Source organism: Zosterops lateralis (assembly GCF_965231275.1).
Source record: "Zosterops lateralis genome assembly, chromosome: 37".
NCBI classification, from domain to species: Eukaryota; Metazoa; Chordata; class Aves; order Passeriformes; family Zosteropidae; genus Zosterops; species Zosterops lateralis.
The window spans coordinates 505,061-517,174 of record NC_139797.1 but is presented as its reverse complement, the minus strand read 5'-3'; the positions used below and the strand labels follow the sequence as shown (position 1 = coordinate 517,174).

At 35.9% G+C, this 12,114-nt stretch overlaps 1 protein-coding gene across 1 annotated transcript in view; it reads left to right on the top strand.

Moving 5' to 3' along the window:
• PRKCG (protein kinase C gamma) overlaps positions 1-12,114 on the top strand; it is a gene marked incomplete at its 5' end in the record, with an annotated part of 29,154 nt that overhangs the window by 10,913 nt on the left and 6,127 nt on the right. Inside the window, 9 exons of the mRNA XM_083882121.1 lie at positions 1,429-1,563; positions 2,970-3,057; positions 3,817-3,846; positions 4,614-4,751; positions 5,858-6,031; positions 7,742-7,833; positions 7,946-8,008; positions 9,031-9,169; positions 10,720-10,800. Of these exons, the coding sequence (XP_083738247.1) occupies positions 1,429-1,563; positions 2,970-3,057; positions 3,817-3,846; positions 4,614-4,751; positions 5,858-6,031; positions 7,742-7,833; positions 7,946-8,008; positions 9,031-9,169; positions 10,720-10,800 (940 nt within the window). The remainder of the gene's footprint in view (positions 1-1,428; positions 1,564-2,969; positions 3,058-3,816; positions 3,847-4,613; positions 4,752-5,857; positions 6,032-7,741; positions 7,834-7,945; positions 8,009-9,030; positions 9,170-10,719; positions 10,801-12,114) is intronic.

Genomic DNA, 12,114 nt, shown 5'->3' with positions numbered 1-12,114 from the left:
AACCCATAAAAAAATGGGAAAAAATGGGGAAAAAATTGGGGGAGAAATGGGAAAAAAATGGGGGAAAAAACCCACAAAAAATGGGGAAAAATGGGGAAAATAAGTGAGAAAAATATAGGGAGAAAAAAAAGGGAAAATTCAGGGAAAAATCGGGAGAAAAAATGGGAAAAAATGGGGGAAAAATTGGGAAAAAATGGGGGAAAAATTGGGAAAAAATTGGGGAAAAATTGGGAGAAAAAATGGGGAAAAATTGGGGAAAAAATTGGGAAAAAATTGGGGAAAAAATGGGGAAAAAATGGGGAAAAAATGGGAGAAAATTGGGGGAAAAATGGGAAAAAATTGGGGAAAAAATGGGGAAAAACCCACAAAAAATGGGGAAAAAATGGGGAAAAACCCACAAAAAATGGGGAAAAAATGGGGAAAATTGGGAAAAAAATCAGCGAGGAAATGGGGAAAAAATAGGGAAAAATTGGGGAAAAATTGGGGAAAAATTGGGGAAAAATGGGGAAAAATTGGGGAAAAAAAATGAGAATGGTGGGGGAGGAAGGGGAAAAAATGGGGAAAAAATTGGGGAAAAGTTGGGGAAAAATTGGGGAAAAATCGGGGGAGAAATGGGGAAAAAATGTGGAAAAAAAGACAAAAAAATGGGGAAAAAACCACAAAAAATGGGGGAAAACCCACAAAAAATGGGGAAAAATGGGAAAAATTGGGGGGGAAAAAGGGAAAAAAGGGGAAAAATTTGGGGGAGAAATGGGAAAAATTCAAGGGGAAAAATTGTGAAAAAAATAGGGTCAAAATGGGAAAAAATTGGGGGAAAATGGGAAAACAATTGGGGAAAAATATTGGGGAAAAATGGGGAAAATTAAATGGGGGAAAAATGGGAAAAAAATTGGGAAAAATGGGGAAAAAATGGGGAAAAATTGGGGGGAAAATGGGAAAAAATTGGGGAAAAATTGGGGGAAAATGGGGAAAAATGGGGAAAAAATTGGGGAGAAATTGGGGAAAAATTGGGGGGAAAATGGGGAAAAATTGGGGGAAAATTGGGGGAAAAATGGGGAAAATGGGGAAAAAATTGGGGAGAAATTGGGGAAAAATGGGGAAAAAATGGGGAAAAAATGGGAAAAAAATCATTAAAAAATTAGAAAAAAGGGAAAAAAATAATTTAAAAATCATTTAAAAATCAGAAAAAATCAGGAAAAAATGAAAAAAAAATCAGTAAAAAACCATTAAAAATCAGAAAAAAATGAAAAAGTATGAAAAAAAATCATTAAAAAAATCATTAAAAAATCATTAAAAAATCAGAAAAAATCAGAAAAAAATGGGAAAAAAATCAGGAAAAATCACAAAATCCCCCAAATCACCCAGAAAACCCCAAATTTTCTCAAAAATTCTGAATTTTCCATTAAAAAAAGTGATTTTTTTTTGCAGCACCCTCCGGCCCGGGGACTCGGAGCGACGACTGTCGGTCGAGGTTTGGGATTGGGATCGAACGTCCAGAAATGATTTCATGGGGGCCATGAGCTTCGGGGTGGCTGAGCTGCTCAAGGGACACGTGGATGGATGGTAAAATTTGGGGAAAAATTGGGGAAAAATTGGGGAAAAAAGCTGGGAAAAAATTGGGAAAAAATCGGAAATTTTTTGGAATTTTTTTGGATTTTTTTCGGATTTTTTTCAGGTTTTTTTTCGATTTTTTTTCGAATTTTTTTTCTAATTTTTTAGATTTTTGTCGGATTATTTTCGATTTTTTTTCGATTTTTTATTGATTTTTTTTTCGAAATTTTTTCCAATTTTTTGGAATTTTTGGGGGTTTTTTTCAGAATTTTTTGGGATTTTTTTCAGAATTTTTTGGGATTTTTTTGTAAATTTCTTGAATTTTTTTCAGATTTTTTTGGATTTTTTTTTTTTTAATTTTTTTTCAGAATTTTTTGGGATTTTTTTGGAAATTTTTCAGATTTTTTTTGAATTTTTTTCGATTTTTTGAAAAATTTTTTTGGAATTTTTTGGGATTTTTTTGTCATTTTTTTGAATTTTTTTCGGGATTTTTTGGGGAATTTTTTTGAGAATTTTTTGGGGGATTTTTGAGAATTTTTTTGGGAATTTTTTTGGATTTTTGGGGGTTTTTTGGGATTGGGATCGAACGTCCAGAAATGATTTCATGGGGGCCATGAGCTTCAGGGTGGCTGAACTGCTCAAGGGACACGTGGATGGATGGTAAAAATATTCAATTTTTTGGGGGAAAAATTGGGGAAAAATTGGGAAAAAAATGGGATTTTTTCGGGTAAAAATTGGATTTTTTTTAAATTTTTTTTTGGATTTTTTTTGGATTATTTTTTTATTTTTTTTAAATTTTCTTCGATTTTTTTTTTAATGTATTTGGAATTTTTTTTCAAATTTTTTGGAATTTTTGGGGATTTTTTTTCTGAATTTTTTCAGAATTTTTTGGATTTTTTTTCAGAATTTTTTTGAATTTTTTTTCTGAAATTTTTTCGAATTTTTTCCTATTTTTAAGAATTTTTTTGGAATTTTTGGGAAGATTTTAAGGGAGAATTTTATGAAATTTTTGGGGGAAATTTTGGAATTTTTTAAAAATTTTTTACTAATTTTTTTGGAATTTTTTAAAAATTATTTTCCAATTTTTTTTTTTCAGTTTTTATTTGAGCTTTTTCAATTTTTTTTTTTAATTTTTTGGGGTTTTTTTCCTTTTTTTTTTCACAGTTTTGGGGATTTTTTTTTTGGAATTTTTTTGGGGAATTTTCTGGAATTTTTTGGGGACTTTTTTCAGATTTCGAGTGGATTTTTTTCAGAAAATTCGGGTTAAATTTACTGAATTTGGGGAGAATTTTCCCACTTTTTCTGGAAATTTTGGGATTTTTGGGACAAATTCAAGGAGCAACTTCCCAAAACCTCCTGAAATCCCAAAATTTCCCCAAAATTTCCCAAAATTTCCTAAAATTTTCCCGAATTTTCAGGTTTAAGCTGCTGAACCAGGAGGAGGGGGAATATTACAACGTCCCCGTGGCCGACACCGACGACTGCGGCCTCCGGCCCAAATTCGAGGTTTGGGAGCCCCAAAATCCACCAAAATTCCCCCAAAAATCCCCCAAAAAAGTCCCCAAAAATCCCCCAAAAATTGTCCTAAAATTGAAAAAAATCCCCCAAAAAATCCCCCAAAAAATCCCCAAAATTCGCAAAAAAAATCCCAAAAAATCGCAAAAAAAGAGCCAAAAATTACCAAAAAAATCCCCCCCAAAAGTCCCAAAAAAATCCCCCCAAAAAGTCCCAAAAATTGTTCCAAAATTGTCCTAAAATTAAAAAAAAAAAAAAATCCCAAAATACGCAAAAAAAATCCAAAAAATCACAAAAAAAAAATCGCAAAAAAATCACAAAAAATTACCCAAAAATCCCCCCAAAAAGTCCCAAAAATTGCCCCCAAAAATCCCCAAAAAGTCCCAAAAATTGCCCCAAAATTGCCCTAAAATTAAAGAAAAAAATTCACAAAAATCCCCCAAAAAATCCCCAGAAAAATAAAATAAATCCCCAAAAATCGCAAAAAAATGCCTAAAATTTAAAAAAAAAATCCCAAAAATTGCCCAAAAGTTCCCAAAAAAATCCCAAAAATTGCAAAAAAAAAAAAAATCCCCAAATTCCCCCGAAAATTTCTCAAAAATTCCCAAAAATAATTTCAAAAATTCCCATAAAATTCCCAAAAAAAAACACCCCAAAAATCTCCCAAAAAATCCCAGAAAATTGCCAAAAAAATTTTTAAAAAATTCCAAAATTCCCAAAAATTCCCCAATTTATTTTTGTCTCTTCCAGGCCTGCAATTACCCCCTGGAGCTCTACGAGGTAAAAATGGGGAAAAAATGGGAAAAAATGGGAAAATTGGGAAAAATCGAGAAAAATTGGGGGAACAATTGGGGAAAAAAATGGAAAAAATGGAAAAATTGGGAAAAATTGGGGGAAAAATTGGAGGAAAATGGGAAAAAATGGGAAAAATTGGAGGGAAATTTGGAAAAATGGGGAAAAAATTGGGAAAATTGTGGAAAATTGGAGAAAAATAGGGAAAAAGGGGAACATGGAGAAAAAATGGGGAAAAATGGGGGGAAATTGGGGGAAAAACTGGGAAAAAATGGGAAAATTTGGGGAGAAATGGGAAAAATTGGGGAAAAAATTGGAAAAAAATTGGGGGGAAAAGGAAAAAAATTGGGGAAAAAATGGGAAAAAATTGGGAGGAAATTTTGGAAAAAAATTGGGAAAAAATTGGGGAAAATGGGAAAAATTGAGGGGGGGTTTAAAAAGCTCCAAAAAAGGGAAAAAATGAGGAAAAAGGGGGAAAAAAATGAGGAAAAAATGGAAAAAAAAAGGGAAAAAATGGGAAAAAAAAAGGGAAAAAATGGGAAAAAAATGAAGAAAAATTTGAAAAAAATGGGAAAAAAAAAAAAGGGAAAAAAATGGGAAAAAATTGGGAAAAAAATGAGGAAAAAATGGGGAAAAATGGGGAAAAAAGAGAAAAAAGAGAAAAAATGGGAAAAAAATGGGAAAAAAAGAGAGAAAATGGGAAAAAATGGGAAAATGGTTTTAAAAATTGGAATTTTGTCGTTTTTTTTTTTCAGAAAGTGCGACGCGGCCCCGGCCCCTCCCCCACCCTGGGCCCCTCCCCCCTCCCCTCCCCCACCGAGGCCAAACGGGGCCGATCCCACCTGGGGGATTTCACCTTCCTCATGGTGCTGGGCAAGGGCAGCTTTGGCAAGGTCAGACACACAAATTCCTGAAATTCCTAAAAATTCTGGAATTTTCCCAAAAAATCCCCGAAAAAACGGCACAAAAACGGCACAAAAACGGTGAAAAACGGCCCCAAAATGGCTCAAAATCCACCCAATATAAACCAAAATTATCCCAAAACTCACTGGACACACCTGGAGGGAGGTGAGATTTCAAAATTCCCAAAAGTTCCCAGAATTCCCAAAAAAAATTGGGAAAAAATCCAAAAAAAATCAAAAAAAATCCAAAAAAAAGGCGCAAAAATGGTGAAAAACGGCCCCAAAATGGCCCCAAAATGCCCCAAAACGAACCCAAAATTCCCAAAAATTCCTAAAAATTCTGAATTTCTTGGGACACGAAGGACACCATAAACTATTCCTGAAACGCCATAAGAGTTGTGTGGAAAATGTGGAAAAAATGCGGAAAAAATGTGGAAAAAATCGAAAATAAATCGGAAAAAAATGTCCAAAAAAAATTGGAGAAAAAAATTAGAAAAAAAATTGAAAAAAAATCAGAAAAAAATTGAAAAAAATTGAAAAAAATTGAAAAAAAAAACCAGAAAAAATTTGGAAAGAATCGGGAAAAAATAATAAAAAAATCAGAAATGACAAAGGGAAAAAAAATCAGAAAAAATTGGAAGAATTTGGGAAAAAAAAAATAGGAAAAAAAAGGGAAAAAAATTTTAAAAACTGAAAGAAAATATCGGGGAAAAAAAATCTAAAAAAATCCAGAAAAAATCGGGAAAAAAAATTTGAAAAAAGTCAGGAAAAAAATCAGAAAAAAAAAAAGGGAAAAAAATTTGGGAAGAAATCTGAAAAAAATAAATAAAAATCCGGAAAAAAAATAATATTAAAAAAAAAAACCAGAAAAAAAAATCGGGGAAAAAAAATTGGGAAAAAATTTGGAAAAATCAGAAAAAAGTCGGAAAAAAATCGGAAAAAAATAAAAAAAAAAATCCAAAACAAATCCAAAAAATTTCCAAAAAAAATCCAAATAAAAAATCCCAAAAAATTCCAAAATAAATCAGAAAAAAAAGCTAAAAATTCCCAAAAAATTCCCCAAAACTCCCTGATTTTTTCCCCAATGTGTGTCCCAGGTGATGCTGGCGGAGCGGCGCGACTCGGCCGAGCTTTTCGCCATCAAGATCCTCAAGAAGGACGTGGTGGTTCAGGACGACGACGCCGCCTCCACCCTGGTGGAGAGGAGGGTCCTGGCCCTGGGGCCCCGCCCACATTTCCTGACACACCTGCACTCCACGTTCCAGACCCCCGTGAGGAACTGGGAGCAACTGGGAGGGACTGGGAGGGACTGGGAGGGACTGGGAGGGACTGGGAGGGACTGGGAGCCAATGGGAATCAATGGGAACCAATGGGAGCCAATGGGAGCCAATGGGAGCCAATGGGAGCCAATGGGAGCCAATGGGAATCAATGGGAGCCAATGGGAGCCAATGGGAGCCAATGGGAATCAATGGGAGCCAATGGGAGCCATTGGGAGTCAATGGGAGCCAATGGGAACCAATGGGAGCCAATGGGAACCAATGGGAGCCAATGGGAGCCATTGGGAGTCAATGGGAGCCAATGGGAACCAATGGGAGCCAATGGGAATCAATGGGAACCAATGGGAGCCATTGGGAGTCAATGGGAGCCAATGGGAATCAATGGGAGCCAATGGGAGCCAATGGGAGCCAATGGGAACCAATGGGAGCCAATGGGAATCAATGGGAACCAATGGGAGCCATTGGGAGTCAATGGGAGCCAATGGGAATCAATGGGAGCCAATGGGAGCCAATGGGAGCCAATGGGAACCAATGGGAATCAATGGGAACCAATGGAAATCAATAGGAATCAATGGGATCCAATGGGATCCAATGGGAATCAATGGGAGCCAATGGGAAGCAATGGGAACCATTGGGAATCAATGGGAGCCAATGGGAGCCAATGGGAATCAATGGGAATCAGTGGGAACCAATGGGAGCCAATGGGAATCAATGGGAGCCAATGGGAATCAATGGGAGCCAATGGGAGCCAATGGGAGCCAATGGGAGCCAATGGGAACCAATGGGGATCAATGGGAATCAATGGGAATCAATGGGAGCCAATGGGAGCCAATGGGAATCAATGGGAGCCAATGGGAGCCAATGGGAGCCAATGGGAGCCAATGGGGATCAATGGGAATCAATGGGAATCAATGGGAGCCAATGGGAGCCAATGGGAATCATTCAGAGCCAATGGGAATTAATGGAAATCAATGGGAGCCAATGGGACGGGAGATTTGGGTTGAACTGGGAGCAACTGGGAATGGGAACTGGGGACACTGGGATGAACTGGGAGCAACTGGGAGCCAATGGGATTCAATGGGAATCAATGGGAGCCAATGGGAATCAATGGGATCCAATGAGAATCAATGGGAACCAATGGGAACCAATGGCAACCAATAGGAATCAATGGAAGTCAATGGGATCCAATTGGAATTAATGGCAGCTAATGAGAGCCAATGGGAATCAATGGGAATCAATGGGACTCAATGGGAACCAATGGGAGACAATGGGAACCAATGGAAATCAATGAGAACCAATGAAAGTCAATGGGAATCAATGAGAACCAATGAAAGTCAATGGGAATCAATGGGAACCAATGAAAGTCAATGGGAATCAATGGGAACCAATGAAAGTCAATGGGAATCAATGGGAACCAATGAGAATCAATGGGAACCAATGAAAGTCAATGGGAATCAATGGAAGTCAATGGGAATCAATGGGAACCAACGAGAACCAATGGGAACCAATGGGAATCAATGGGAATCAATGGAAGTCAATGGGAGCCAATGGGAGCCAATGGAAGGGGAGATTTGGGTTGAACTGGTCCAGAATGGCCCAAACTGGCCCAAACTGGCCCAAACTGGTCCAGAATGGCCCAAACTGGTCCAAACTGGTCCGAACTGGCCCAAACTGGTCCAAACTGGTCCGAACTGGTTTGGCAGGACCGGCTGTACTTTGTGATGGAATACGTCACCGGGGGGGATCTCATGTACCACATCCAGCAGGTCGGGAAATTCAAGGAGCCGCACGCGGCGTGAGTGAAACAACCCCCCAAAAACCCCCCAAAATGATCCCAAAATGATCCCAAAAAATTCCCAAAAAATTCCCAAAAAATTCCCAAAAAATTATTGAATTCTCCCTTTCAGGTTTTACGCAGCCGAAATCGCCATCGGCCTTTTCTTCCTGCACAACCAAGGGATTATCTACAGGTCAGCCCAAAATTCCCAAAAAATTCCCAAAAAATTCCACAAAACTTCCCCAAAAATTCATCAAAAATTTCCAAAGAATTCCCAAAAATTCTCAAAAAATTCCCCAAAATTCCCAAAGAATTCTCAAAAAAATCCCAAAAAATTCCCCCCAAAATTCACCAAAAATTAAAAAAAATTTCAAAAAAAATCCCCCCAAAAATTCCCAAAAATTCCCCCAAAATTCCCCCCAAAATTCCCCCCAAAATTCCCCAAAAAATCCCCAAAAATTCAGAAAATTTTCAAAAAAAAAAGTCCCCCCAAAATTCCCATAAAATTTCCCCAAAAGTTCCCAGGAAAATTCCCAAAAAATTCCCCCCAAAATTCACCAAAAATTCCCCAAAAATTCCCTAAAAAAATTCCCCTGAAAATTCCCAAAAAATTCCCAAAAAATTGCCCCAAATTCCTCAAATATTCAAAAAAAATCCCTCAAAAATTCCCCAGAATTTGTGAAAAATTAAAAAAAAAAATCCCCAAAAATCCAAAAAAAATCCCCAAAAAAGTAAAAAAATTCTCAAAAAAATCGCAAAAAATTCCCGAAAAAATCTCTAAAAATCCCAAAAAAATCCCAAAAAATTCTCAAAAATTCCAAAAAAATTCCCAAAAATTTCCCAAAAAATTCCCAAAAAAATCCCAAAAAATCCCAAAAAATCCCCAAAAAATTCCCAAAAATTTCCCAAAAAATTCCCCAAAAAATCACAAAAAAATCACAAAAAATCACAAAAAAAAATCACAAAAAATCACAAAAAGTCACAAAAAATTCCCCAAAAATTCCCAAAAAAATTCCCAAAAAAATCCCCAAAAATTTCCCAAAAAATCCCCAAAAATCCCAAAAAATTCCCCAAAAAATCACAAAAAATCACCAAAAAAATCACAAAAAAAAATCAGAAAAAAATCAGAAAAAAACCCAAAAAATTCCCAAAAAATTCCCAAAAAATCCCAAAAATTCCCAAAATTTTGGGAATTCCCAAATTTTGTTTTTTCAGGGATCTGAAGTTGGACAATGTGATGTTGGACGCTTTGGGCCACGTGAAAATCACCGACTTTGGGATGTGCAAAGAAAATATTTACCCCGGAAATACAACCAGGACCTTCTGTGGGACCCCGGATTATATCGCTCCAGAGGTAAAAAATAAAATATTCCTAAAATTCCAAAAATAATTCCCCAAAATTCCCAAAAAATTCCCAAAATATTCCCCAAAAAATTCCCAAAAAATTCCCCCAAAAAATTCCCAAAAATTCCAAAAAAATTCCCCCAAAATTCCACCAAAAAATCCCCAAAATTCCCCAAAATTCCCCCCAAAACTTCCCAAAAAATTCCCCCCAAAAATTCCCAAAAAATTCCCCCAAAATTCCACAAAAAATTCCCAAAAAATTCCCCAAAACTCCCAAAAAATTCCCAAAAATTTCTCCCCAAAATTTCCACAAAATTTTCCAAAAAATTCCCACAAAAAATTCCAAAAAATTCCAAAAAAATTCCCCCAAAATTCCACAAAAAAATCCCCCTCGAATGCCCCCAAAATTCCATAAAACTCCCAAAAAATTCCCAAAAAATTCCCAAAAAATTCCAAAAAAATTGCCAAAAAATTCCCCAAAAATTCCCCAAAAAATTCCCAAAAAATTCCCTAAAAATTCCACAAAATTTCCAAAAAAATTCCCCCAAAAAAATCCCAAAAATTTCCCCCAAAATTCCACAAAATTTCCCAAAAAATTCCCAAAAAAATTCCCCAAAAAATTCCCAAAAAATTCCCAAAAAATTCCCCCAAAAATTCCCAAAAAATTCCCCCCAAAAATTCCACAAAATTCCCAAAAAATTCCACAAAATTTCCCAAAAAATTCCCCAAAAAATTCCCCAAAAAATTCCCCAAAAATTCCCAAAAAATTCCCAAAAAAATTCCCAAAAAATTCCCCCAAAAAATCCCAAAAAAATCCCAAAAAATTCCCCCCAAAATTCAACAAAAATTCCCCCCAAAACTCCCCTAAAATTCCAAAAAAAATCACAAAAAATCACAAAAAATCCAATTTTCACCCAATTTTTTGGGTTTTTTTTTGGGAATTCCCAAATTTGGGGAATTTTTGGGATTTGGGAAATTTTGGGGAATTTTGGGGAATTTTTTTGGAATTTTTTAGGAATTTTTTTTTTCAATTTTAACCCTTAAAATGCCGGAAAAAAACCCAAAAAATTCCTAAAAAATCCAAATTTTGACGGATTTTTTCGGGGTTTTTTTTGGGAATTCCCAAATTTTGGGGATTTTTGGGAATTTTAGGAATTCCAGGACTAATTTTCCTTCCCAAATTCCCAGATTACCCCCCAAAAAAAACCCCAAAAAAACCCCCCCCAAAAATTCCCAAAAAAATCACAAAAAAATTCCTAAAAAATCCAATTTTCACCTGCTTTTTCAGGGGTTTTTTTTTGGGAATTCCCAAATTTGGGGAATTTTTGGGAATTTTGGTATTTTGGAATGTTTGGATTTTTTTTGGATTTTTTTTTTTTTAATTTTAACCCTTAAAATCCTGGAAAAAAATCCAAAAAATCCCAAAAAAATCATTAAAAAATCACAAAAAATCCAAATTTTGACGGATTTTTTCGGGGTTTTTTTTGGGAATTCCCAAATTTTGGGAATTTTTGGGAATTTTAGGAATTCCAGTACTAATTTTTCTCCCCAAATTCCCAGATTATCGCCTACCAACCCTATGGAAAATCCGTGGACTGGTGGTCCTTTGGGGTTCTGCTCTACGAGATGCTCGCGGGGCAGGTCAGAAAAAAATGGGAATTTTTTGGGGAATTTTGGGAAAATTTGGGGAATTTTGGGGATTTTTTAATTTGGGGGATTTTGGAGGAATTTTGGGGATTTTTTGGGGGGTTTTGGGGGGGGATTTTGGGGATTTATTTGGGATTTTTTTGAATTTATTTTAATTTTTGGGAGGATTTTGGGGGAAATTTTGGGAAAATTTTGGGGGACTTTGGGAATTTTTGGGATTTGGAAAATTTGGGGAAATTTGGGGGATTTTTGGGGATTTTTTTCTTAATTTTTTGGGAATTTTTTTGGGAATTTTTTGGGGAATTTTTTGGGGAATTTTGGGGAATTTGGGGAATTTTTTTGGGGAATTTTTTTGGGGAATTTTTTTTGGAAAATTTGGGGAATTTTGGGGATTTTTTAATTTGGGGAAATTTGGGGGAAAATTTGGGGGAATTTGGGGGGTTTTGGGGGGATTTTTGGGGATTTTTGGGGGGAATTTTGGGAATTTTTTTGGGAAATTTTTTTGGGAATTTTTTGGGGGATTTTTTGGGGATTTTTTTGGGAATTTTGGGGAATTTGGGGAATTTTTGGGGAATTTTTCGGGAGAAATTGGGAATTTTGGGGGGATTTTTCGTAATTTTGGGGATTTTTTTCTGAATTTTTTGGGGGAAAATTGGGGAATTTTTTTGGGAATTTTTTTGGGAATTTTGGGGGATTTTGGGGGGAAATTTGGGAGAATTTTTGGGGAATTTTTGGAGGATTTTGGGGCCAATTTGGGGGAAATTTGGGGGAATTTTGGGGGATTTTAAGGGGATTTTTTGGGGATTTTTTGGGAATTTTTTTCTTAATTTTTTGGGGATTTTTTGGGGAAAAATGAGGGAATTTTGGGGAATTTTTGGGGATTTTTTTTTGGTCATTTTTGGAGGATTTTGGGGCAATTTTGGGAGAAATTTGGGGGGTTTTGGGGGGAATTTTTGTCAATTTTTTGGGAATTTTTGGGGGAATTTTGGGAAATTTTGAGGGAATTTTTAGGGGAATTTTGAGGGATTTTGGGGGGAATTTTGAGATAATTTTTGGTGAATTTTGGGGGAAATTTTCGGGAATTTGGGGCTTTTTGGGGCCGTTTTTCACCACGATTTTTTCAGGATAAATTTGATGAAGATTTTGGGAATTTTGGGGATTTTGGGGGGGATTTTTTATCGATTTTTGGGGAATTTTTGGGGGGGAATTTTGAGGGATTTTGGGGGAAAATTTGGGAAAATTTTGGGAATATTTTGGGATTGATTTGGGACATTTTTGGGAATACTTTGGGATATTTTTGGGACTATT